This window comes from Dermatophagoides farinae, chromosome 3 (genome assembly GCF_024713945.1).
Source record: "Dermatophagoides farinae isolate YC_2012a chromosome 3, ASM2471394v1, whole genome shotgun sequence".
NCBI lineage: Eukaryota > Metazoa > Arthropoda > Arachnida > Sarcoptiformes > Pyroglyphidae > Dermatophagoides > Dermatophagoides farinae.
This window is the reverse complement of record NC_134679.1, coordinates 1,906,118-1,933,444: the sequence shown is the minus strand read 5'-3', so window position 1 is coordinate 1,933,444 and position 27,327 is coordinate 1,906,118. Positions and strand designations below refer to the sequence as shown.

The following is a 27,327-nucleotide window of genomic DNA, read 5'->3' as shown; positions in this document are numbered from 1 at the left end:
TGTATGATGATGATAATGATTGGATTTGGCATCCAAAATGTCCAATGGATAATGATCATTATCATTATCGTCATCATCATCATCATCATAATGGTAAATTCCTTCATTTATTCCCATTCAAATATATGTTAAAAATTTAAAATTTGAAATTCTCTCAGGTCCAGACTCTTAGACTAATGTGTGTGTGTGTCGGAATTTTTTTCGTTTGTTTGTTTATGTGCGTGTAATTTTATTCCAATTCAAAGAATCATTAGGTGAACATACATGATGATATATGTAATTTATTATATGTTAAAAAATAGCCTTCTTGATTAAAGAAAAGAAAATGATTATGATTATGAAACGCGATGAGAATATATATGTATTCTTTTTAATGATTTTTTTTATAGCCAGAAAATTCATTTTTTTCATTCAAAAGAATAAAGAATATCGAAGATATTTTTTTCAGGAACCGAACAATAATAATTGCTTGGTGTGTGGCTATTGTATGATGATTGGCATTATATTAATAATAATAATAATTTTTTGATAAATCTTCATCGATAATAATGATGATGATGATGAATAACCAGGTTTCCCATTTTTTTTCTCTCTCTCTCTCAACACTTCCGAGAACCGGGTGACAAACAAAAAAAATTGTCATATCATAGATTTTTTTTTCACCAATCTTTTTTTTCAAATAACCATAGAATATGGGCCGTCGTGATAGGAATAGAATCCATATGTATGTGTGAGTGCGAGCCAGAGAGAGAGAGAGAGAGAGAGAGAGAAATTATTTTTCCATAGACTTTGGAATGTGTTTGACTAGATTCTTCGATCTAAATAAAGTAGTGCATGTGTGTGTGTGTGTGTGTGTGGATCATGCTCGTTGATGATTATGATGATGGAAACGAAAAAAAGAATAATGTCTGTGTATATATTGGGTTTGTATTTGTGTGAGTACAGATTGTGAATCAATAACAAGAAGACTTACTTACACTCAAAAAAAAAAAAAACAATTCAACAGAAAACAAACGAAACCCGAGAACCAAATGTCGAGAAAAGGTCTCTCTTTCTCTCTTATTTGATCGACGGCTTTATGAAAATGAAAAGGTAAAAAAAACGATACTATATTGTGTTTTCTCTGTATACTTGGTGGTGGGAATCGAATAGTGGTGGGTGTTTCACCAAAAAATCTCTGTCCTTGTCTTTTTTTTGGATTCATTATAATTGTAATGTAACTTTTGAATCAAAAAAAAAGAATCTGTTTTTTTTCTGTCTTTGTCATTGTTACCATTTTTTTTTGGTCATTGGCTCTACGTGATCCATCAAAATTTGGCTGTTCATTTTTTTTTTTCATTTTCTTTTTTTAGTTCATTCATTATCAATTTCATTTTTTTTGTTGTTTGGACCCCGTTATATTTGGATTTGTAAATGAACATAGTAATATATAAAAAAAACACATTGTATTGTCCATCATTGTGTGATTTTCGTAATGATGGTCAAAAATATGTATGTGTAGCGAAATGACTTCTTCACTGCACAAATTTCAACGACAATCGTTGCTGAATGGTATGTTTGTGTGTGTGTTCATGTTGATGTTAGTGGTTCGAGAACATTTACTTAAATCTGATGATCATTTTTTTTTTTTTTTTTTTGAAAAAAAAACTGCACGCGAGCCTATCGCTTTACGATAGAATTCTTTAATGTCCATTACACCAAGTTAACTGGTTTTTTAGCGGTTATATTGTAAAATTATCATCAATGAAATATTGATTAAAATGTTTGCCAAACAATCATCAATGCCATCGACATTAAAAGCCTCATTATTGTTATTATTGCTTTTGCAATTGAATTTCTGTAAGTCATCAATGGTATTTGTGTCAATTGTAATAATTAATTGTTGATCAAATTATAGGCTATTTAAATGCCATTGATTGTTTCAGATGTACATCGTTTGGTGGTGCCAATCAATGGTGTGAAGATCCATTCCATAATAATTATTCATCCACTATTCTACAATCACCATGTTGGACTGGACGAAAAGGTCGTGATGGACTTTATCCAGCAACCGCTTGTATCAAATTGAATGGTCGTTTCGGTATGTATAAATTTATCATCATAATATCAATAAATAATGGTTTCCAACAATTTTTTTCAGAGGATAATGGTGAAACAATGATTGTTCGAGATTGTGCATTGGATTCCGGTTCATTGACAACAGATACTGAACTTGTCCGAAGTAAGTATCATAACATTCAAGATTTTGTATGATCTTTCATCTTTATTACAATATTACAGTGTCACATTGTGGTGGATTTTATTTCGACAATCGTTATGTCAAAGGATGTGTTCAAGTGAGTTAATAATTTCAATATTTTGTCAAATACTAATTTAATCTCTTATTTATGATTTATGATCATCAAATAAAATGAATTAGTCATGTTCCGAGAATGCCTGCAATCAGGCCAGCAGTTTATGCGGACAAATCAACTATACAATACTGTTTACCTTGTTTTTATCATTTGTGTTGCAAAATCCAATTTCTTCAATCAATATGGAAATATAAATCTTTTTTTTTCAATCTTATCTTATCCTAGGAATGAAGAGGATTAATCAAATTCTTTATATATATAGTTATCTTACTATATATCCATATTAATTATTATTTTTTGTTAAATATTAAAAATGACAAATTAATGAACAATTAAAATTTTGTTTTTTCCATTTAAATTTTTGTAACGTCATTTATGAATATACAATTTGGATAGTGGCTTGACTCAGCAAATGAGATCTTTTTTTTTATGGCCAATCGGATTCAATGTTTTGTTTGTGGGTTGTTGTATGTGTATATACAAATTATAATACGTTTCAATTCATAATTCTTGCCGTGTGTGTAGCAATAATAATTTGCCTAATTTTTTTTTAAAATTAAAATTCTAGTTAATCATCAACCATTTTAAAGTTTGTAACTCGATTTTTTTTCCAAATTCAATTCATGTGCTAATCGTATATATTGTTGATTCATTAACTAGATTATTGCAAAAAAAAAATATTTAATTTATAAAAAAAATTCACCATAAATTTTAAAATTTCGAAACAAACGACAATGTCTGAACTCGAATTGAATATATTGGAGAATAAAACTTTATATCATCATCAGTATTTGACGGCTATATTCCAGATTTATCCACAACGTCAGAATGACAACAATGATGAGTCCACGTTTATTGGTGAAAGACAAAAATCCGAAAACGATAATGATGTACCGATAACATGTTCGATTTTTCGAGAAGCAAGTCATGATTATCTATCATTAGAAAATTATTCTCTTTATGTATTTGAAAGTTTAATCGAGAAAAATTTGCATGAAAGTAAACATTATATCGACAAACGTTTCTTCTCGGATCAGCGATCAAGTCTATTTCGATCGAATCGATATGCATTTCGAATATTTGATGATTATTCCAATAGTATGGCTTATCTGTTTGATTGTTATTGTCGTTATGAGATTGTCAAAGATTTTGCCAATCTTATCCCATCGTGTGAACAACGGAATTTGAAACGTTATATTATTGATCAGGCAGCATTGCTATTAGTTATGCCGGATTTGAATAAAGGAAATGTGACCAATGATGAAAGTGATAATAATGATCAGAATATGAAACCATTTAACGATTTATTAGAAATCATCCATCTTACTATTCCTTGGCCATCAGATCATCTGAATTATGTCAAGAAATTTTTCGTCGATATTACCGATACTATACATGCTGCAAAAATGGGCATACAAAACGCTGAATATAGTTCTTCATTGTCGGATTTATCGCCTGGAGAATTGAATCTAAATACAATAATCAAGCCTTTATATGAAAGATTTTGTGCAAATTTTAAAAAATCACATCTATTAACGCCAATGTTTATTGATGATATTAATTCGTTAAACATATTGGTCGCATCTCCGATTTTAGCCGAAATATTCATTGATTTGAATAGTCCGGCATCATTGCTCGAATCCAGTGCGACCTCTTCCAGTCAAGCATCATCTTCCCAGAACAACAGAGGACCATCACAAGTTAATAATGACAATGTTTTTCGCAATCCTATGCGTGATGTATTTCTCAATACATTTATGGACGTTCAACAAAATCATTCGGCCAATTCAAGTCAAGAGAAATACTTTCAAGAATGTTTATTGGGCATTTTGTTGTCCAATTCTCCATTACCATCGCCATTTTCATCGAAGAAAAACAATGCCAACTTTTTGAGTTTATTGCTAAACAATCCAGATTTCCAGTATCAGTTTTTCAATTCACCATCCATGCATACACCATCGGATTTGGAACGAACAGAATTAATGATCGATGATTATCAACAAAAATTACGCTTTAAACTCACCGATTTGTTTTATTCGATGCTAAGATCGCCACCACAAGTTCGAACGAAAACATTGAAATGGATAGAATGCTGTTTGGCTACGTTCAATACTCGTTCCAAATTATGGATGAACGAATTGTTCACCTTGGTTAGTGGTAATACATCGCAAGTATCCGATGGTTTTCTGCTCAATGCTTCTGCCGTATTATTAAATCTTTGTAAACCATTTTGTTCATCAACAGAAAACAATTGCAAATTAATTGATTTATATCCAGAATATTCAATCAATGAAAAAATGTTAAAAGTTGATCCTCTTTATATTCGTTACTGTCGACAAGAAGGATCAACAACAGCGACCGATAGGCCAAATGATTATGGACCATACCTACATATTCTAAAACAAGAATCTGTTCTAATCAGTGGTGATTATTCTGCGCCCATAGTGTCTAGTGACAGTTCGAATAATCGTTCATCTGCCACAACAGTTGACAATCAACAATCTAATGTGGCCGAAAAACCTGTTACTACTTGTGGTGATTATCAGCCCAATTTTATCAGTCGGTTATTCTTCATGACCCATAAAGCATTGCATATCGGATTTCGTGTTATCCATGAACGATTTACTGCGATTAACCAGGAAAACAGTCAACTACAACGTCGCCTGGATCATCTTGGAATGGGAATGGGATTTAGTTCGATGATGAGAAACAACCTAAATCCACAACAACGGGAAACATTGGCTCGATTCGATCAAAACATGACTGTGACATTGTCGATGAAAGCTGCATTGACAGAAACAAATTACATAAATATTTTGCTCGAATTTTATCTGGCCACTGCTTCGTGGATAAATAATTTAGCCGTTTGTCCAGTCGACAGAGAAGCTCCTGATTCATTTATTCGACTTGAATTTCAAGGCAATGGAAGCAATTATTTCAAATGTAAACCTTCGCAGTGCCTTCGATGGATTCCGGAATTCATAATCGAGAATATTATTGATTTTATGTTATTTTTGCGTTATTTTGAAATCAAACCAAAGGTGTTGAATTTAAAATCCGGTCTGGAACCATTTATGGTAATGATTATTCTGTTTATGGGATCACCACAACGAATGCGTAATCCTCATTTACGTGCCAAGATGGCCGAAATGCTTGAAGCTTTATTGCCCACTGTACAAGCAAATATTACACCGTGAGTATTTTATTTATTAAAAATGTTCATTTATGATTAACATTGTTTAACATTTATTCTCCTCTAGTTCCTATCTGGAAACATTATTCCTTAAACCATACTTTATTGAAGAATTGTTCCCCGCTTTGCTCAGTGGGTTTGTTAGTATTGAAATATCCGATGAGGCCAACAATGCCGACGTGGTTGCATTCGAACAAAAATTCAATTATCGACGACCGATGTATGTCGTATTCAAATATCTATGTACCATTGAACAACATCAGCGAAAATTGGTTGATTTGGCTACCTATGCTGAAGCCAATATTGATTGTGTACATTTGCCAGTATTTCTGCGTTTCATTAATCTGTTAATCAACGATGCTATTTTCTTGCTCGATGAAGGATTGTCGCTCATGTCTAAACTTCGTGAAATTCAACAGGAACGTGAATCAGATGCTTGGTCACGATTGTCACAAATTACTAGGCAACAGAATGAAGCAAATTTTGTACATTTAGGTCGTTTGGCCAAATTTCACAACTTTATCGGCCGTGATACGATAGCTACATTGGCCACCATAACTTCCTATGTTAATTCATTCTTTTCACATCGCATTCTCGTTGATCGGATGGCTGCAATGTTGAACTATTTTCTACATAATTTGGTTGGTCCGAACAAACGTAATTTTAAAGTAAAGCAAATGAACGATTATGAGTTCAATCCTGGCGAACTGGTCAAGAATATCAGCAGAATTTATGTCAATCTCGCCTGTAATAATCCAATATCTATAGACCTGAATACGACGATGGGCAGTAGTAGTGTGAGAACGAATCAAGTCAATCCCAAATATGAAGAATTCTGTTTAGCCATCGGCCGTGATGATCGATCCTATTCGCATGATCTTCTCATTCAAGCAGAAGAAATTCTTACTAATAAATTAGGCCAACCGATGCTTGGTCAAGATATGCTTGTCGTGGATAGATCTGTCAAGGAATTGATTCAACGTCATAAAAGTAGTGAAATTCCTATCGACGATATACCCGATGAATTTTTGGATCCACTGATGAGTACTTTAATGAATGATCCGGTCATTTTACCAAATTCACATAAGGTTTTGGATCGAGCCACAATTACTCGTCACTTGTTAAGGTCAGTCACATAAATTCTTTTTTTTTAATTTCATTGAACTTAAAATATTTTTTTTCAATTTTAGTGACCATACCGATCCATATACTCGTACTCCACTTACAATGGACATGTTAATTCCCGATGTTGAACTAAAGAAAAAGATCGAAATGTTCATAGCAACCAAATCAAAAGAGATGAATAAAGAATAGCAGCAGCATCATTTTTTTCTCCATTTTTAGTTCTTTGATCAAGTCTGATTAAAACATTAATTTACATTGATTGCATTAACTGTAAATAATAATTGAATTAAAACGTTTTACATTGTGTTAAAAAAAATTAAAAAATTAATGTATCTTCGAATTTGAATGTTTATCTAATGACACGTACTTTATGAATAACTATTATGGAAAAAATTTTGCGCTTTTTTCAGCTTGGTTTGGGTAAATTTTGTTCAATTGTTCTGTTTATATTTTTTTGAATTAGTTATATCAATCAATTAATCATTAAATCCAAAATGGTTTTTACGCCAAATCAATTTTACGCTGGAACGGATTATAGTGATGTGTTGGATAAAAACAAAAAGATTGTCAAACAAACGACACCGGCCAGACCGGTGAAAAAATTTGATTGGAATTCCGACCGTTTTGTAAAAAGTTTGGCCAAACAACATAGCCGTGTTACAGCTTCAGATTATAATGGATACAAACGTATATTACAATGTTGACGAAATTTTCAATATTATTCATTTTGATTCTTAATAGGAAAAAGTTCAAGCGCGTATAAGGAATTTCTTCCATTCAAAAAATTGGACCTGAAGAACAGCTGCCAAAGGGATATTCGCCACTATGTTTCCAATTTTCGTAATGCTCATGATAGGGTCGATCGTGAACATGAACAGCCATCAGAAACAAACGCTAAAGAAAAATTTGAAAAAAATCCGATTGAGGATGATCTACTTTTAGAGTCAATTTCTGCCATCACACCTAACAAGAAAAAAAAGGTTATCGATGAAAATTGTAATCTACAATCGTGTGAATTCGAAAAAATTCCCGACATGTTGGAAACTTCTGCCTATAGCAATAATAATAAACAACTGGATTCTTCTGAAAATGATAGTGATATAATGAATATTATTGACAATGTCAATCTCACATCTGTTGCTTACGACGGCGATAATGGCCATAAAGCCGCTTTGTTCGGCGATGATGACGAAAACAGATTAGCTAGATTTGATCCGGATCTTATTCAAGAAAAGAATGTACCACTCGGTTTAAATAACCTTGGCAATACTTGCTACATGAATGCAATTGTTCAAACATTATTTTCATTCGATTTTTTCATGAAAGATGTTATCGAGATCTATACAAAGTTGAATGAATTTCTACGTGATGAAATCGAAAATCGGTTGCCTATAACATATAATTTTATCGAACTTTATCACAGATATCGAAATCGAGCACATCAATCAATTATCGAAAAAGGCTTAAATTCGTTCCGAAATTCTTTCTGTGCTTGTGTTGAAAATTTCAAATCCAATGAGCAACAAGATGCATCTGAGTTTTTCACATTAATTCTTGACAATATTAAACAGGAAATTGATCAAAATCTAAGCAAATTTTTGTCATCATCTTATTGTAATCCGGTTGATCGATGTTTTGAGTATGAAATTCTTGCTGAAGCCAAATGTCCTAAATGTCTAAAGCCGTGCACCAAATCACACGATCCCAATTATAAGTCAAACACCTTTCATTTACCATTAAATTCAAATGTTCAGGCTTCGATTTTGGGATATTTCAACAATGAAATTGGACGATCCAAATGTCCGGACTGTGATGAAAATTTTGTAATTAATAAACGATTCGTTAAACTACCAAAGATTCTATTCATCCAGATGCTAAGATATTCGGAGGATGGCTCAAAAGATAATACAGCAGTTCCTATTGCCCACACAATCTATTTACCCAAGAAATTTATTTGTATGCATAATTGTTTAATGTCACCGTTATCGACTCCATATAAAACAAGGTAATGTTTATTATACCATTTGAATTAATAATATTAATATCATTTATTATTATTATTTTGCAGTTTAAACCAATCATATAATACAATTTTGAAAGAAAAAAATTCATCAGTAGCCCGTAGACTGGAATTCGATGAGGAAAAAAATTCTGTATCAGCATTGACTAGGCATTCAAACAACAGTAATGCTAACGTAAGAATGGATCCGAATTCAGATAAATCAACCGGTCAACAACACTGTTCAGATGAAAATAATGCTAAGATGGTCATTTCGCCGACAAATCCATGCCAACCAGCTAATAACGAAACCGATACAAGTAATCAAATAGTATTCGATCAATCCATCGATTGTGAAAGATATCAACTAGTCTCCGTAATCTGTCATCGAGGTCCATCAATAACGTGTGGCCATTACACATGTTATGTATATAATTTCGAACATCAACGATGGTATCATTGTGATGATGGTAGCATTGCCCAAGTTCCTTTCAGACAACTTGAAAAGAATTCTTTAACCACTGGATACTGTTATTTCTATGCCCGTACCGATCACAATCATCATTTATAATATGACATTTATGATTTTCAATACATGTCAAATATATTGACAATTTGATTTAATGATTGAATGAATTTTGAATTCCTTTCTATCTACCTACAATAGATGATAGATAAATGATCTGATTCTTATAATCATAACAGTAAAAAAATGGATTTGACCATAAAACCAAACACATTTGGCTGTGCCTGTTGAATCAGGTCATTTTAAATTTAAATTTCTCTATTTTTGAATTATAATTTAATTTATGGAATACAGATTAAAATCAAATTTACAAAATGTAATAAACTTTTTATTCGATTTAAAATCATAATCAATAAATTGTTTTTTTTTCATTAGGTACATAGTCGGATTTCATTAGAATAGATAAGGAAAAATTCGTTTGTCAACGATGGTATGTTTTGAATTGTCTGTTGAAATTCGTGTTCATCATTATTGATTGAGACGTTGTTCCAATTTATTCAATTGTTCATTCATATCTTTGGGCAAATCTTCACCAACTTGTTCGTCAAAATATTTGCGAATACTGGTGACTTCTTGTTTCCAAAAATCCTTAGGTACATCGAACAATTTATCATAGTCAATATCTAGCCCTTCAACACGGAATGAATCTCTTTTTGGAAGATAACCGATTGGTGAATCCTAAAGGGAAATAATAATAATAATTTAAATTAATTATTCAATTGTTCATCACAAATTTTTTAATTTACCATAGTAATGTTTTCATTTTCCACACGTCGTATGATCCAATCAAGCACTCGACAATTTTCGCCAAATCCTGGCCATAAAAATTTACCAGATTGTTTATCTTTGCGGAACCAATTTACATGGAATATCTTTGGAAGTTGTAGTCCTGGTTTTTCAGCAAAACTTAGCCAATGATCCAGATAATGGCCAAAATTATAACCGAAAAATGGTCGCATTGCAAATGGATCATGCATTATAACTTTAGCTTTATGTTCAGCAGCTGCAGTTGCTTCGGAACGTAATGATGCTCCAACAAGAACACCATGTTTCCAATCAAATGATTCGTAAACAAGTGGTACACCTTCGGGACGACGTCCACCAAAAATAATTGCACTGATTGGTACACCTTGTGAATCTTCCCAACATGAATCGATTATTGGACATTGGCCAGCTGGAGTACAGAAACGCGAGTTTGGATGTGCTGCTGGTTTTCCACTATCTTTGGTCCATTCTTCACCTAACCAGGAGGTAATCTTCACATTTGGATCGATTTCATCTTCCAACCCTTCCCAATAGACACCACCATCAGATGTTTTGGCAACGTTAGTGAATACAGTATTTCTTGAGATAGTTTTCATAGCATTAGGATTGGTTTTATTAGTAGTACCAGGTGCAACACCAAAGAAACCATATTCTGGATTGATTGCACGTAGAACGCCGTTTTTATCGAAACGCATCCATGAAATGTCATCACCGACACATTCAACTTTATAGCCGGGTAATGTTGGTGTTAACATGGCCAGATTTGTTTTACCACAAGCGGATGGAAAAGCGGCCACTACGTATCGTTTAATACCTTGAGGATTAGTAATGCCCAAGATTAGCATATGTTCAGCAAACCATCCTTCACGTTTAGCTAGAATTGATCCTAATCGAAGAGCGAAACATTTTTTACCCAATAATGAATTTCCACCATAACCAGAACCAAATGAAATGATTTCATTTCTATCTGGAATATGTGAAATTAATGTTTTTTCAGGATTACAAGGCCAATTCTGTTTTAATGGCCGCTGTAATGGCAATGGACATCCAACCGAATGAAGACAGCGAATAAAATCTTCCCGTTCGCCTAAAGTTTTTAAAACTGCTTCTCCCATTCTCGTCATGATTCTCATTGATGCAACCACATATGGAGAATCGGTCAATTGAATTCCAATTTTTGATAATGGTGATCCGATTGGCCCCATGCTAAACGGTATAACATACATGGTACGACCTTTCATACAATCAGGAAATCGTTCATCCAAAGCTTTTTGTAAATCTTCTGGTGAAAGCCATTTGCCCAATGTACCTTCTACACCTTCTTTTGGTATAGGAATTGTGTCACGTTTGTTTACTGTTGAAATGATCGTCTTGGATTCAACACGGGCTACATCGGCTGGATCGGTTCTTGCCAACCAGCTTTATTGTAAAATGCATACGATTTAGAATTGAGAAATAGTCAATAAATGAACAACATACCAATTTTCATATTTTGGTAGCTTTTCAAGCATTCCCTGTTTGACCATCAAATCAATCAATTGTTGATTTTCCGTTTCGGAGCCATCACAAATTTGAATCTGATCCGGTTTACAGACGCGTGCTTTGTCCTCGATGAATTTCTTAACAGAATCACTGAGTGTGGCTGCACTAAGATTTGTAAGGCCACGATTCGAAACGGTATTGAACGATGTTTTTGTCGTTTGACAACCAAGACTTTCGGCACCTTCAAAATGGCCTTTTTGATAAGCAACAGAAATCATTGTACGATGTTTAACTAGATCGGTCAAACGTACACTATTGATGAATGAAAGAATAAAGAAAAATCATGATAAAGGTCAATTTGGAATAATAATAATTAGTAAAAAAAACATTATTAAAATTTACCAAAAATAATTTTTAAAAAAAAATAAAGAAAATCTATATTGAAAATAATGTTTCAAATAAATGTAAATGATGATCAGCAGTAGTATCAATTTTGCCTTTTAGCATTGAAAATGGTATGGATTTAATGATGGAAATAATATTTGTCGTTGACGGATAATATCGTTGTTCGTAAGCCATGGAACGATTTGAAATGGCATATATAATTTGAAATTGGAAAATGGATATACAGCCCTTTATATATAAAACCGACACAGACACACACACACACACACACATCTGGTTTGTTCAAGATTCAACAGGCAAAACAAAACAAAATGACACACGATTTGAAAAAAAAATTTCGACGTCATTATCATCATCAAATTATATAAACAATGTTGTGTGTGTGTATGCAATAAAATTTGTCATACAATGAGATAAAATGAAAATCAAAAGAGCCAAAGTGATAAATAAATTACTGCTATACAACTATATGGATGTACAAATAAAACTGACAATATTTTTTCCGAATTAATTTGAACACATCAAAACGACATCAGAGAGATTAGTAATCAATTATCAATAACCCGATGATCCGATGCTATGAAAACGATATGATCCAAACTCGAATCGATGATTATTTTTCAATAAATTTTTCACAGAAAATCTCGTAATCAAAACAAACAAGGTCACAGGTCAGTTTGACCAAAATCTTTCCATAAAAAAAATTGTGACAAAAAAAAACAAAAGTTGTTATGGTGTCATAATTAATGTAAATGGTGCGTGTAGCGTTTGCCGGATGTGGATGATGAAATTTTTTTTTTATGTTGGACAACAATGATGATAGAGCGCATTTTCAAAATTTAAACATCCTATTAATAATGGATCTGAAAATTTTGTGATGACAGTAATTGTTTTTTTACAATTTTCCTTGTCATTCATCATTTGTCATCATCATGGATCCTGTTTTTTTTTGGTAATTTATTATAATTTAATATTTGATTTGTATCTGATGATAATAATGATCATGCTGACAACATTTGGTCATCGGAATGCTGATTATGATTAAAGGAGTTTTCCGATAATTATCAGCATCATTGGATAATATTGAATGAATCTGCCGAACGTCATTATAATCATCATTTCATCAAACATGTGAAGAATAGATGATCAGAAGATTCAGTAATGTTCAGTACAAAATAAATACCTTCTCAAAATCTTTTATGCTATCAAATGGACAGATTGTCCTTCATTTATTGAAGAAACAAAATTTCGCAGATAAATCAATCGAATGATTTTTGTTTTCTTACCGTAAATAAAATACTAAAAGAAATGTACATTTTTTCTTGTATAACCAGATAGTAGTGTTAGTTGATTTTTTTTCTTCATTCATTCAAAGATATTATCTTAAGTAGAAAGATAAATAAAAGTTTTTTCCTCTGTAACGAAAGAAATTTTTTTTTTATTATTATTTAATCATAGAATTTCAATGAAATTTTTGTTCCTTAACATTTGACAAACTAATTTTGAAACGAAACGAAAAAAAAAAAATTGGTAACGATAAAATGGGTTTTTTTTTGTTAAAACGGGAAAAAAATTGATTAGTAATCTTTGACCAATCTTCATCAACATGTCTTATGACCGATGTGGATAATTTTCGACTTTTAGAACTTTCGTTTTCAAATGTATTTTATTTATTAGCATTAAACAGATATATTAATTAATAATGAGAAAAAAACAAAACAAAATCGGAACTAGATTTGGCCAAAGTCCTAGTCCTAATCCCAATTTTATTATTATATAGCTTGTCATCAATGAATAAATGTGAATAGAAAATTTTTTAGACACATTTGTACCCAAGGTATAATGATGATATACGATATTGTGATTAGTTAATCTGATTCATGAAACCAGAAAAAAATGTACATTCGATACATATTGCCATTTTTTTCATATAAATATAAATTTCTCAATGTCAAATCATTGCTTCTATATATCCATTGAAAAAGATCAATCAATCAATTAGAATAAAATTGATTGATATGATCAAAACAAAACGAAACAAAAAAATTTTCATCTTCAAGAAAAAAAATAATGTCTATGTCTCTGTATGTGTGTGGGTGTGTATGTGTGTGAGCCAAAAAAGAAATGAAATTATTTACAAAAAAAAAATTATTTGGACTTACTTTCTAGCAAAAATAAAACGATGAGCCGTTATGGCTAAAGACTTTTTCATCATCATCATGAAAACTGGTTACGATGTTTTTCACAAATACAAAATGAGTGAATTTGTTGTTTTGGATGAAAATTGTCAATGTTTGTAACAAGTTGTCAGTCAATTTATTCAATATAAATGATCATACGATGGACATAGGATGTTTTCGTCAATTTTGATGGGCGTGTGTATAGGTCGTGATGTGTCGATGTAGGGTGTTTATTTTAATGATTGATGAATCAATTTTTTTTTGATTTAATTCATTTGTATTGATGATACTCTATGATCATTGATCACTGATCGGTCTGATCAAATTTATCAATAATTATTATTATGAACAAGCAAATCGGCAATCAAGAGTCATTTTCCATATGAGATGATATACTTATTTTTTTTTTTTTTTTTTGAAAAAAACCTCAAGATTTTGTGTATTTGATAGTAGTTAAAAGGAAAAAATTTCAACACATACACTGTAGATGGTACATTATCCGTATTGATCATCGATGATGGATGGTATGATCCATCAAGCTATCGGCGCCAAAATAGAATAAAATTTTTTTAATCATAAATCAAAAAACAAAAACGTTATTTGTTGTTATTGTTGATTATTTAATCACGCACAATGTTTCACAATGTCAAACAACAACATACAATCACTTGGAACTATCAAAATATATCGCACGATCATCATTATCATCATCATCATCATTCGAAAAAAACCAATATGATAACACTGTACAATGATTCAAATGCAAACACTCGACACTCACACACACACACATTGCTTTTTTGTCTCATCTGATCGATATTGATAAAAATTGATCGATTTTCTTTTTTTTTTGCCAAAAAATCAAATTATTTTGATCAATCAATACGATTGATTAATTTTTTTTTTCATTAATTTCAACAATAAAATACTAATCCCTCAATAGATTGGAAAAAAACGGAAATTTGCATTCATAGTATGTATGTGTCGGCTGACAAATTAATATTAATTACCATCATCATCATCACCACATGGATTTCATCAAATAATTATACTGTAAATCAAATAAATTTACATACAGACACACATATATAAAAAAAAGATCATTTAAAATTCGTTCAAAAAAATTCAATAATAAGCAATAATATGACAATTTGGCAATGATAATTTGAGGTTGAAATTATTTCATGTGATCATCTATCATCAGCATCAATAAGTCGAATAAAACCAGAGATTCCAGTTTTTCATCGTCATCATTCTAATTTTGTACATTAATTTTAACGGCATAGGATAGGGAGAAGGGATAATGAATTAATTAATCAATTCTTCTCCTACCACTACATGATTAATCATGTTTTGTAGCTTGATTGAAAATGATATTAGTTTCTTTTTGTTTATTTGATTGATTTTTTTTTTCAAAGTTTGCCAACAGGAAATTTCGTATCAAATGGTATTTAATTTTATTTTCAATAAAAATGATCATAATAATAATTAGCTTTAGTTATGGACATGTTTTTTACAATAACAAAAAAAAAATTTGCTATGTATCTCTCTTTTGGGCTAAAATACACGGTCAATATATTGGCCACCGGAATTCTGTGCTCCCATACGGCCAGGTGGACCACGTTGATGACCACCCGGATGATGACCTGGATGATATACATGTGGACCCGGTGCTGATGGACCACCACCTTGCTGTGCTTGTGGTGCTGCACGACGACGTGGTGTTGTAAATTCAAACATTGAACTTGTATATTTGGATAATAATTTGCCAAGATCTTGTGGCATTGGATCGGTCCAGAAAAAATCATGATTAAGTGCACTATCCGAATCAAGTCGTTTAGTTGGATCCAAAATCAATAATTTATCCAGTAAATCCAATGCACAATCACATTTGATAAAAGGTTTCAATTTTTCTTTCACTCTTCGGCGTTGATTTTTACCTAAATCCATCTTATTAAAAAGTTCAAGTTTTTCAACACCAGGCCATACTTCAGGTGTTATTGATCCACATAATTGAGTGATCATTTGTAATTGAGCTAATTCGGTATTTCCTTGTAGAATGGGAATACGAGTCCACATTTCGGCCATTATACAACCTGCACCCCATAAATCGATTGGTGGACCATAATTTCTTGCACCTAATAACAGTTCTGGTGGCCTGTACCATAAGGTGACAACTCTAAAAAATTAGGACAAAAAACAATGAGTCCTCAATCAAAAAGAAAATCGGATTCAACCTATTCGTATATCGATCACTACGGATATCAGATATGGCTCTTGCTAGGCCAAAATCAGCCAATTTAAGTACACCATTTTTAGTGATTAAAATATTGGCCGCTTTCATATCACGATGTAGAATTTTTTGTTTGTGGATAAAGAATAGACCATTCAGTAATTGTTGCATAATTTTTTTTATCTCTCCTGCATAGAGATAAATTATCATTATTAACTGATCACAATTATTGATCATCAATATAGTAATTATTATTACCCAGATTAAATGTGACTGAAATGTTGGATAAAAGACCGGCAAGATCATGTTCACAGAAATCAAAAACCAAATAAAATGTTGCCTTATAATTCGAATCAGTTGAAGATGTGCGGCAGATTTCAATTAAATTCACGACATTTTCATGTTTTAGTAATTGCAGAATTTTTATTTCACGTAAGGCTGTTATTGGGAAACCTTCTTTTTCATTTTCCATAAGGACTTTTTTCAATGCAACTAATTTTCTTGTTTTACTGTGTTTAGCTTTGAATACTTCGCCAAACGTTCCTAAATTCGGATTGAATGAAAATGATAAAAATTTGGTTATTTGCAAATAACACATTTACCTTGTCCAATTTTGTTCATTTTTGTATATTTATTAACATCTTCACAATATGGAAATTCATATTCATTATCCGGTAATGGACCATTAATATTACTTGAGCTGGCTAATGATGATGATGATGATGATGATTGTGGTGGTTGTTGATGATTAGATGTAGGATTATGTAAATTACCAGGCATATTAGATGTCGTCGAACCCGTTATATTTCTCATATGATTATGTAATGAATTTTTGGATGATGAAGAATCAATTGAATTTATCGTGCCACCATGTGATGGCAGATTATTTGACATTTTTCAATTTCCTGTCGAATAGTTGATTTATAAAGAAATTATTATAATTGGAATTAGAACAAAATTTTCTTAGAAAATATGCAAACAATATCATGCTCACTTTGAGCTACATCAAAAAATGTAAAATATTTTTTTTTTTTTCATTTTGTCCTAGTGTCTATGAACAATATCATATTGTTTCCAAGCGTTGCTCGGTTGACGCAATTTTTCGATTATCTGTTTTTTTTAATTATTATAATCTTAATTAATCAAATTTTAATTCATTTTTTCTTAGGATATTGGGCGTTTTCCAGCTAAAAAAACCAAGTAAGTTCATGATCTTAAATTTCAATTTAGATGTCGTTATTGAATGTTTATGGAATAACTTCATTCTAAGCACATGCCGGCTAATTCATTAATTATGGATTTAATTTGATCGATTTTATAGTTTTGTACCATAGGAAAAAATGACAACATCACAAAAACATCAAAATTTTATATCCGAGCCGATGGGTGATAAACCTGTCACCGATTTGGCCGGTATTGGTGAAGTTTTGGGCAAACGACTTTCCAATAAAGGATATGACAAGGTAAGATGATTCATTTTCAAATTCTAAAATGACATCAATTTTCTTTCAGGCTTATGTCGTTCTTGGACAATATTTGGTATTGAAGAAAAATGAAGAATTATTTGTCGAATGGTTAAAAGATGAAGCTAATGCCAATACAAAACAAGCCAGAGATTGTTATCAATGTATCACGGAATGGTGTGAACAATTTTTGTGAGCTAAACGATCTTCGATTGAATTCGATATGGATCATTTCATCAAAAAAAAAACAAAACAATTCAAGAAGAACGTTTGCTTTTATCGATTTTTTTATTTCTCATTCATTCGATTTTCTCATTTAAATTCATGAAAATTTATTCAAAAAAAATTTAATAAATTTTACTCATCAACTATTATAAATTACACTAAAAGTATTATCCATTTTTCTTTTTGCTTACTTTTTCACAAAAATTCATTAATGCTTATAGCATGGAATTTTATCTGAAAAAACATTCTCGCAAAATAATATTGTGATATATAAAAATAACAAATGATAATTTTTTTATTTTCACTCAAAAAAAAAAATTCACAGCTATTGTAGCCTGTTTGTTCCTTTCGGCGAACGCCGGTAGGTGTCGTTGTATTTGATTCTTTAGAATTTTTTTTTTTGTAATACTTTCAAACAATGAAAATAGTTTTGAAATTTAAAATTTTCAACAATTTGATTGTAATAATGATTATTGTATTGAAATAAAATAATTTTTTTTTTGTAAAAAAAAAGATTTAAACTTTATTGTCAATTTCTTTGAACATTTGTTGAATAATATCATGATAGAAATCGATAACAGGTTTTCTTCGTAGTTTGAATGCAGCAGTCAATAGATTATTATCTTGTGTCCATTCATCTTTGACCAATGCTATTTTGACAGGTGTTTCTGGTTTTTTGAAATTTAATTCTTTACATTTTTTCTGTATTGATTCTAAAACACTTTGAATGATGATTGGATCATCACACATTTGTTCGAAATCAAGTGATCTATTCAATTTTGTTGCAAGTTGCATCAGTGTTTGACGATTTGGCAAGATCAATGCTACAATATCGTTACGGAATGGATCCGTAACAATGCAAATATTGTCCACATATCCAGATGTTCGAAGACCGGCTTCAATCTTGATTCATAAATTAGTAAATTAGTATCAGAATTCTTCATTAATAATTATCTATTACAAACCTTTCCAAGAGAAATGAATTCACCATTCGATAATTTGACTAAATCTTTTTTACGATCAATAATTTTCAATGTACCATCGGGAAATATTTCACCGATGTCACCTGATCGGAACCATCGACATCCTTCTTCATCAACAATAAAATCTTTAGCTGTTTCTTCTGGTTTTTTGTAATATCCTAATGCAACCGAACGACCACTGACTACAAGCTCACCACGTGGATTAGGCTTATCATTAACTGAATATCCGCCTTCATGCCAATCATCCAGATAGAATTTAACACCTTCAATAGGTATACCGGACTTGCCGAAGCAAAGATCATTTTGGGCCATCATTGTCGATCCACCTATTTCTGTGCTCCCATAAGCTGACAGGAGATGAAACAAAAACGGAAAATTTATATTTTAAAATCACGAAATTATTTTTTTCCTTTCAAAATATACCATTCATAATACAATTAACATTTAATGCAGCGGTTGCCAATGCATGCGTACGTTCATTAAAACTAGCACCACTAACGACCATCATCTTTAATTGGCCACCAAATTGTTCATTGATTCGTCGACATACCAAACGATTAATAATGGGAGTATCATAGCCACGTGATCGCCATCGTATTTTATAATTCATTAAATAATTGAAAATAGGTGTCGCTAATGGTGATCGATCATTCAACTTTCGATAAATTTCACTTAAAAGTCTTTCTAGTACTAATGGAACACCTATAAATGATATTGGTTGTAGCAAATTGATATCCCCTTTTTGTCCGGGTTCATGTACAGGAGATGAACTTAACAACGTAGCTGGTGAAGAAAAACCGAAATTACCATCGGACAAAAAGAATGCCAGATTAGCTGTAAAACCAAACATATGTGCCATTGGTAAAAATGCCGGAAATGTAGCATTAAATAATTGTATCGGTGATTCTAAATCTCTTCTCAATAAATTTCTCAGAAACGCATTAAAATTTTCATGCGTCAACACTACTCCTTTTGGATCGCCAGTTGTTCCCGATGTATACATTATAAGCATTATATCATCGATTTTAGGCTCTGGAAAAGGATGCGGTAGAATATTATTACCATTTTTTTCCAGCTGTTGCATTGACATTAAAGTATATTTTTTCGATAGTTTTTCTTTTGAATCTTTGACTGCTTGATCACGACTTTTGTACGAATTCGGAGAATCGGCAATATAGACGATTTTTTTGATTGATCGAATTTGATCATCAAGTTTATCGATTCGTTTCAACAATGATTCTCCGACGATCAGATATTCTGATTCACTTTGATTCAGGCCATATAGAACACCCGAATCACCAAGTGTTGAGAATAAAGTGACAGTTATTGCACATAAACGATTCAAAGCCAATGCAATCAGAAACCATTCAATATTACTATCCGCATAGATCATCACTTTATCACCTTTTTTTACACCAAGTTGTTCTAAGCCACGAGCAATGGCATCAGCGCGATCTAGTATCTGTCCAACCGTGAACCATTTATAATCTGATAGTTTCATTTTACTCAAATGTCGACCATCAACCATGATTGGCTGTCCATTTTGATCATATTGCAATTCTTCACTGATGATATCTCTTTGGCCAACTTTAATCTTATTGCGATCGAGCGTAGCCAATGCTTCGTTATATGTTTTACAGTGAAAATATTTATGATCAGTTCGTATGGCTGCTTCTCGTGAATAAATTATACGTCCATGTTTATCCTTTTCCATACGGACATTGAATGATTTGTTTGCACGTAATTTTTGCCATGGTCGTTGATACACAGTATAGAATGGTAAAGTAATAGCCGTATAAGTGTTCACCAAAAATTTCGTATTCCACAGGGCAATTTTAACAATAAAATTTGACATTTTTCAATGTTGTTAATGGCAAATCAAACAAAAAACATACAATCAATGAGGATTTACAATCAAGAGAATGCCAAAATATATCATATTTTCCTTTTAAATGGGTACAGTTGCTACTAACAGTTATTATCATCACAATCATCGCTCGAACTATTTTAAAGTCACCGGCATTCATGGACCCTTTGACTGATTTTATTTATGTACTCCAATGATAAAAAAAAGCATTCAATACTTGATGATAACACAAATCACAAATGATAAGAAATTTTAATAATTATGTTTTATGTAATCAAATAATATTATTTTCAAATCATATGATGAATTTTTTGATTTTTTTTCCTGATTTTCAGTGAGCAAAATTTTGGATAAAGTGAAATCTAAAATTCTAGGTTTTTCATTAAGACACACACACAGAGATAATGATAATAATAATTATTATGACAATAATAATGAATCGTTTTCGTTTCGATTCAATAAATTTGAATCATTTAAGTATTCAAAGATCACGAAATGTAGATTTGATTGTATCTTTATAGAAATCGACAACAGTTTTACGTCGCATTTTTGATGCAGCCGTTAACATGTTATTAGCTTGTGTCCATTCTTCTTTAACCAGAATAATTTTAGCTGGACATTCACGTTTTTTGAATCCAAGTTGTTGACATTTATTCTGTATAGATCGCCATACTTCATCATTGATCAATGGATCATCGCATGATTGGCGAAAATCTTGTTTCAAATTCAATTTGGTTGCAAGTTCCGTCAATGCCATACGATTAGGCATAATTAAGGCAATTATTTCACTACGAAATGGTCCGGTTACAATGCAGATATTTTCAACATAATCAGATGAACGTAATCCAGTTTCAATCTTTCAGATTAACAACAATTAATTTATAATAAATGAATCAGAAAAATAAAATATAGCAAACCTTTCCAAGAGAAATATATTCACCATTAGCCAATTTGACTAGATCTTTTTTTCTATCAATAATTTTCAATGTTCCATCAGGAAAAACTTCACCAATATCACCGGTACAGAACCAACGACATCCATCATCATCGGTGTAGAAATCTTTTTCCGTTTCTTCGGGTTTATTATAATAACCAAGAGCGATGGTTAGACCACCGACAACAATTTCACCACGTGGATTAGGTTCATCTTTTGTCGTATAGCCACCTTCATGCCAATCATCCAAATAGTATTTAAAATCATTCAATGGTACACCGGTACGACCATAGCTAAGATCATCAATCATCATGATGGCCATCGGACATGTAGTTTCAGTACTTCCATACACTAATTAAGATAAATGAATTTTTTAAATTATGAAAATTACAAATCATAGAATAATTATTATTACTGTTATAGATGCAAACAAGATTCAATGCTACGGTTGCCAATGCATGAGTACGTTCACTGAATGCAGCACCAGTGACCAAAAGTGCTTGTAATCGGCCACCAAATTCTTGATTAATTTTATTACAAATTAATCGATTAATGATTGGTGTATCGAAACCTTTGGATCTCCAATGAATTTTATAATCCATTAGGTAATCGAAAATTTCCACAGCCAATGGTGAGCGTGCATTCAGTTTTCGATAAATTTCACTAACAAGTTTTTCAAGTACCAACGGAACAGCCGGAAACAGATCGGGTTTTATCAGATTAATATCACCAATTTGCCCAGTAACATGTGATGGTGATGAATTGAGCAATGTGAAAGGTGATGAGAATCCCATACGGCCATCACTTAGAAAAAATGTCAGAATAGTTGAATAGCCAAATATATGAGCCATTGGTAAGAATACCGGTAGATCGGATCGTGATAATGAAATTGGTTGCTCTAAATCTCTACCCCATAGATTCAAAACACTGGTATAGAAATTTTCATGTGTTATGATAACACCTTTTGGATCACCAGTTGTTCCCGATGTATACATGATCATCATCACATCATTCGGATTAGCTACCGGGAATTCATACTGTTCAATTTCATTACCAATTGTTTCGATTTCATTCAATGATGATACTGAATATTTATGGGTTAATCGATTCTTAGCCATCTGTACTTCAGCATCTTGACTTTTATACGATGCAGGATGATTAGCAATGTAAATGATTTGCTTAATATATTTAATTTGATCTTGAAGTTTGTCAATTTTCATCAATAATGATTCATCAATGACCAAATAACAAGATTCACTTTGATTTAATCCATGTACGATACCGGAATCACTTAGCGTAGAGAAAAGTGTCGTCGTGATTGATGATAATCGTTGCAAGGCCAAAGCAACAAGAAACCATTCAAGACTTGTTTCAGCATAGATCATAACCTTATCATTTTGTTGAACACCAAGCTGTCGAAGACCACGAGCAATAGCATCTGCACGATCCAAAATCTCACCTCTTGTTACCCATTGATAATCGGTTAATTTGATTTTGGACAACATTCGCCCATTAAACATTATGGGCTTTTCATTTTCATCATATTGTAATTCTTCATTAAGAATATCTCTTCGACCTACTTTAATCAAATCACGGCTCAAATGATTTAACGCATCGGAATAGGTACGATAATTGAATAGATGACTGTCCGGTCGTTTTGCCTGTTTCCGTGAATAAATTATTCGGCCATATTTATCTTTGATCTGGCGAATTTGAAACGATGTCGAAGCTTGTACTTTTTTCCATGGTTTCTGATAAACAAAATAAAATGGTAAAGTTAAAGCCGTATAGATGGTAATGATAATTTTGAGAATTGAAAAGATGAAATTCGATCTCATTGTTGAGAAATTTTTAAAATTAAGCTTTCTAAATGAATAAATGAATAATGACAAACACACACACACACCAAAATATGAATGATAATTTTTTTTATTATTTGTTTTTTGTTTATTAAATCAAAGTCAAAATGCTAACATTTCGCTAATCACTTGAAGTAGTCACTGTTTTACTTTTACTCAAACATAAATAAAACGACGATATATATGCAGATTAAAGTTTACATCAATAATCATTGATTATGACGATCGATAGAATATCTTCACAAAAAAAAAAAATTTAAATGATAAAAATTGATTACGATTAAAGATTTATTTTCTAGTAGTAAAATAATAAGAGAAACCTATATGAACATTATTTTTTTCAAATAAATTAAAAATGCACCACATATATATTTAAAGTTGAATGTTGGTGACAATAATGGCAACAAAATTGGGTGAGTTAAAAACAATGGAAAAAAATATTCACCCGAATAGACACAATGAAAAATTATTAGTAACAAAAAAAAAATTTTTTTGTTTTGATTCCGACGGTCTAATGAAATTAATTGAAATAGCATGCGCCAGGTAAAATATTGGAAAAAAAGAGTTCCAAAATAAAAAAATTTTTTTTTTGTTTTGTTTTCGGAATGTTCAGGTCGTTAGAGGGCGGGCAACAACAAAAAAAAATATGAATCTGTATAATATTCTCTATATGGTTGGTGGAATTTCATCAAAAATTTCTTGGATTTTTTCTCGATAAAATTTTTGAACTGCTTGACGTCGCATCTTGAATGCAGCCGTTAAGAGATTATTTTCCTGTGTCCATTCTTCTTTGACCAACAAAACTTTTACAGGTATTTCACGTTTTTTAAAACCTAAATCTCGACAACGATTAATGATTGATTCATAGATTTTCGCATTGATCATAGAATCATTGCACATTTGTTCGATAGATAAATGTTCTTTTTGAAGCTCTTTGGCTAATATTCGTAGTGTTCGCCGATTAGGTACGACTAATGCAATGATTTCATTACGAAAACGATCAGTACAGATGCAAACATTCTCTACATAACGTGATGATCGTAGACCGGATTCAATTTTTCCAAGCGAAATGAATTCACCATTAGCCAATTTGGTTAAATCTTTTTTACGATCAATAATTTTCAATGTACCATCCGGATACAGTTCACCAATGTCACCGGTACGAAACCATCGACAACCATCTTCATCAACATAGAAATCTTGTGCTGTTTGTTCGGGCATCTTATAATAACCCATTGAAACCAATTTACCACCAATTATAATTTCACCGCGAGGATTTGGTTTATCATCAACACTGTAGCCACCATCCGACCAATTATCGAGATAATATTTCACCGTATCCAATGGAAGACCACATCGTCCATATGAACGATCAGTAATAGCCATAAAAGTTGAACAGCAAGTAACTTCAGTGGCGCCATAACCTATATATATGTGTCATATATTTACATATTAACTGTCTATGTGATAATAAAAGCAATATTAATATTAATTACCGATAATAACATTGGTATTCAATGCAGCTTTGATTAGTGCATGTGTACGTTCATTGAGTGGTGCGCTACCCGATACGATCGTTTTTAATCGGCCACCAAATTGTTTATTAATTCGACGGCATAAAAATTTATTGATTAATGGTGTATCATAACCTCTTGCTGTCCATCGTATTTTATAATCCATCATATATGTGAATAATGGTGCGGCAATTGCAGATTTTGCATTCAATTTCTGATAGATTTCTTTGATAATTCTTTCAATTACTAATGGTACACATGTTAGAAGATCTGGTGTAATCAAACGAATATCACCAGTTTGGCCATGGACATGTGATTTTGATGTATTGAACATTGTAGCAGGTGATGAGAAGGCAAGTCGATTGTCGCTTAAATAAGTATATAGATTACACATGAAACCGAATAGATGAGCCATTGGCAAGAATGCCAAATAAATTGATTTAGGTCCAATCAATGGCCATTCATGATTCCATTTCGATAATGATAATATGAATGTGAAGAAATTATCATGTGACAATATGACACCTTTTGGATTGCCTGTCGTTCCCGATGTATACATTATCATCATTGTATCTTCTGGTTTTGCATCCGGAAATTCATATGGTTCAATTTGTGAGCCACTTTGTTCTACTTGTCCTAATGATATTAATTGATATTTTTTTTCTAATTTATCTTTGGAAATCTGTACATTAACATCTTGGCTTTTATAAGATTTTGGATTATTTGGAATGTAGATAATTTTTTTCAAAAATTCAATTTTATGATCAAGTGTAGCGATTTTTTTCAATAATGATTCACCAACAACAAGATATGGTGCTTCACTTTGATTGAGACCATACAATACACCGGTATCGCCCAATGTAGAGAATAATGTTATCGTTATGGCACATAAACGATTCAATGCTAATGCTACTAGAAACCATTCAACATTACTATCAGCATAGATAATAACTTTATCATTTCGATTGACGCCCAATTGTTGTAGGCCACGTGCAATTGCATCGGCACGATCAATTATCTGCCCGGCTGTCCACCACTCATAATCTTTACTCAGTTCAATTTTTGTCAATTCCCGTTCATCAACAATGATTGGCTTGCCATTTTGATCATATTGCAATTTTTCATTAATCACATCACGAACACCGACTGCTATACGATCACGATCCAATGTTTTTAACAAATCGGTAACAGTTCGATGATGGATGAATGGATGTTCAAATTTGGTGGGTCCATTGCGATAATAAATAGTACGACCATGTTTATCTTTGTACATTTGTATTTGAAACAATTTTGATGTACGTAATTTTTGCCATGGTTTTTGATATATCGTATAGAATGGTAATGTAATGGCTGTATATGAATTTATAAGAAATTTGGTATTCAATACGAGAAATTTTTTCATCAAATTTGTCATGATTATTGCTTTCTGTTATAAGAAAATGAAACAATTGTTTATTGAATATAAAGACATTCAATAAAAACATACCTAAAAAAACGATTTTTCCGAATAATACTTGTAATACTGATTTTTGAAATTAAAGAATAGGTGTCACATGTACTCAACTATTGCTGAATATCATCCATCCTAATGGTCATTCAGCGTGATTTTGTGTAATGGAAACAAGTTTTTTTTTACAACATCCAATAAAAGTGAAAGCAGCCAAATGGCTTACGTCAATTTAGATTTGATCGGTCATCGAGTGTAACAACCTACCTTTATATTTCCATATGGCCAATATATATTATATTAATATAATAATAATGTAAACAATACCACCACATTGCCCTCAACCAAAAAAAAAACAACAAAAAGGCAGCAGGTTTTTTTCTGTTGCAGTTGTGTTGTCGGGCATTCATTCGGCTTTGCATCTGCATATAAGACGGGTACCACTAGAAGTTGTTAAAGTGGCCACTACAAAAAGTTAAAGGTGGGAAAAACTTGTTGAATTTCGAACATGTTAATCGAATCTAGAATTGTAGTAATTTTGTTAGAATTCTGTAATTATTAATTAATTCAGAATAATGAAAAAAAAAAACAAAAAAATTCAATTTTAGTTTTTGAAATATTTATTTTTAACTTTTATTTTATTTATTTTTTCCCACTTTTATTTCAAGTTGGTAAATTATGTAAATTTTTTTTTTCTCATGATAAAGATGGTGATGACATTTATCCAATTTTTATTTTGTTTTTAAATAATAATGATGATAAGTGTATTGTTT

At 31.7% G+C, this 27,327-nt stretch overlaps 9 protein-coding genes across 17 annotated transcripts; 4 read left to right on the top strand and 5 right to left on the bottom strand.

Annotated features, from left to right (window-relative positions):
• Positions 1–917: 917 nt before the first annotated feature.
• LOC124498577 (uncharacterized) lies at positions 918–2,712 on the top strand. Of its 6 annotated transcripts, XM_075729775.1 has the most exons (6): positions 924–1,154; positions 1,353–1,839; positions 1,898–2,080; positions 2,141–2,221; positions 2,281–2,336; positions 2,420–2,712. In XM_075729775.1, the coding sequence occupies exons 2-6, from the start codon at positions 1,761–1,763 to the stop codon at positions 2,546–2,548; spliced, it is 528 nt and encodes a 175-aa protein (XP_075585890.1). In that variant the 5' UTR covers positions 924–1,154; positions 1,353–1,760; the 3' UTR covers positions 2,549–2,712. The 6 variants fall into 6 exon arrangements, with proteins under 6 accessions (XP_075585886.1, XP_075585887.1, XP_075585885.1 ...); XM_075729771.1 differs by having other exon boundaries at positions 918–1,092; positions 1,898–2,221; XM_075729772.1 differs by having other exon boundaries at positions 918–1,154; positions 1,898–2,221.
• An 84-nt stretch (positions 2,713–2,796) lies between these two features.
• On the top strand, positions 2,797–7,012 carry Ube4A (Ubiquitination factor E4A). Of its 2 annotated transcripts, XM_047062228.2 has the most exons (4): positions 2,800–2,943; positions 3,015–5,547; positions 5,615–6,673; positions 6,738–7,012. In XM_047062228.2, the coding sequence occupies exons 2-4, from the start codon at positions 3,089–3,091 to the stop codon at positions 6,859–6,861; spliced, it is 3,642 nt and encodes a 1,213-aa protein (XP_046918184.2). In that variant the 5' UTR covers positions 2,800–2,943; positions 3,015–3,088; the 3' UTR covers positions 6,862–7,012. The 2 variants fall into 2 exon arrangements, with proteins under 2 accessions (XP_075585883.1, XP_046918184.2); XM_075729768.1 differs by having other exon boundaries at positions 2,797–5,547.
• A 25-nt stretch (positions 7,013–7,037) lies between these two features.
• Positions 7,038–9,521, top strand: LOC124498474 (uncharacterized). The gene is made up of 3 exons (XM_047062230.2): positions 7,038–7,359; positions 7,414–8,677; positions 8,741–9,521. The coding sequence occupies exons 1-3, from the start codon at positions 7,167–7,169 to the stop codon at positions 9,240–9,242; spliced, it is 1,959 nt and encodes a 652-aa protein (XP_046918186.2). The 5' UTR covers positions 7,038–7,166; the 3' UTR covers positions 9,243–9,521.
• LOC124498473 (phosphoenolpyruvate carboxykinase, cytosolic [GTP]) lies at positions 9,504–15,249 on the bottom strand. Of its 2 annotated transcripts, XM_075729765.1 has the most exons (5): positions 15,040–15,249; positions 14,012–14,568; positions 11,442–11,756; positions 9,944–11,381; positions 9,504–9,875 (listed from the first exon to the last, which is right to left on the bottom strand). In XM_075729765.1, exons 2-5 carry the CDS (start codon positions 14,068–14,070, stop codon positions 9,666–9,668), a joined length of 2,022 nt encoding a protein of 673 aa, XP_075585880.1. In that variant the 5' UTR covers positions 14,071–14,568; positions 15,040–15,249; the 3' UTR covers positions 9,504–9,665. The 2 variants fall into 2 exon arrangements, with proteins under 2 accessions (XP_075585880.1, XP_075585881.1); XM_075729766.1 differs by lacking the exons at positions 14,012–14,568; positions 15,040–15,249 and adding an exon at positions 11,847–12,169.
• A 213-nt stretch (positions 15,250–15,462) lies between these two features.
• On the bottom strand, positions 15,463–17,267 carry LOC124498309 (cyclin-dependent kinase 9). The gene is made up of 4 exons (XM_047062048.2): positions 16,865–17,267; positions 16,521–16,805; positions 16,267–16,450; positions 15,463–16,208 (listed from the first exon to the last, which is right to left on the bottom strand). The coding sequence occupies exons 1-4, from the start codon at positions 17,154–17,156 to the stop codon at positions 15,587–15,589; spliced, it is 1,383 nt and encodes a 460-aa protein (XP_046918004.1). The 5' UTR covers positions 17,157–17,267; the 3' UTR covers positions 15,463–15,586.
• Positions 17,268–17,338: 71 nt separating this feature from the next.
• Positions 17,339–18,114, top strand: baf (barrier to autointegration factor). The gene is made up of 3 exons (XM_047062049.2): positions 17,339–17,462; positions 17,584–17,725; positions 17,775–18,114. Exons 2-3 carry the CDS (start codon positions 17,603–17,605, stop codon positions 17,919–17,921), a joined length of 270 nt encoding a protein of 89 aa, XP_046918005.1. The 5' UTR covers positions 17,339–17,462; positions 17,584–17,602; the 3' UTR covers positions 17,922–18,114.
• Positions 18,115–18,442: 328 nt separating this feature from the next.
• Positions 18,443–20,954, bottom strand: LOC124498306 (long-chain-fatty-acid--CoA ligase 4). Its single transcript, XM_047062046.2, has 3 exons — positions 19,357–20,954; positions 18,916–19,280; positions 18,443–18,853 (listed from the first exon to the last, which is right to left on the bottom strand). Exons 1-3 carry the CDS (start codon positions 20,786–20,788, stop codon positions 18,467–18,469), a joined length of 2,184 nt encoding a protein of 727 aa, XP_046918002.1. The 5' UTR covers positions 20,789–20,954; the 3' UTR covers positions 18,443–18,466.
• Positions 20,955–21,017: 63 nt separating this feature from the next.
• Positions 21,018–23,973, bottom strand: LOC124498308 (long-chain-fatty-acid--CoA ligase 4). The gene is made up of 3 exons (XM_047062047.2): positions 22,150–23,973; positions 21,718–22,085; positions 21,018–21,656 (listed from the first exon to the last, which is right to left on the bottom strand). Exons 1-3 carry the CDS (start codon positions 23,570–23,572, stop codon positions 21,282–21,284), a joined length of 2,166 nt encoding a protein of 721 aa, XP_046918003.1. The 5' UTR covers positions 23,573–23,973; the 3' UTR covers positions 21,018–21,281.
• On the bottom strand, positions 23,641–26,948 carry LOC124498305 (long-chain-fatty-acid--CoA ligase 4). Of its 2 annotated transcripts, XM_047062045.2 has the most exons (4): positions 26,822–26,948; positions 26,594–26,692; positions 25,090–26,533; positions 23,641–25,017 (listed from the first exon to the last, which is right to left on the bottom strand). In XM_047062045.2, the coding sequence occupies exons 3-4, from the start codon at positions 26,519–26,521 to the stop codon at positions 24,260–24,262; spliced, it is 2,190 nt and encodes a 729-aa protein (XP_046918001.2). In that variant the 5' UTR covers positions 26,522–26,533; positions 26,594–26,692; positions 26,822–26,948; the 3' UTR covers positions 23,641–24,259. The 2 variants fall into 2 exon arrangements, with proteins under 2 accessions (XP_046918001.2, XP_046918000.2); XM_047062044.2 differs by having other exon boundaries at positions 26,594–26,916.
• Positions 26,949–27,327: the final 379 nt, after the last annotated feature.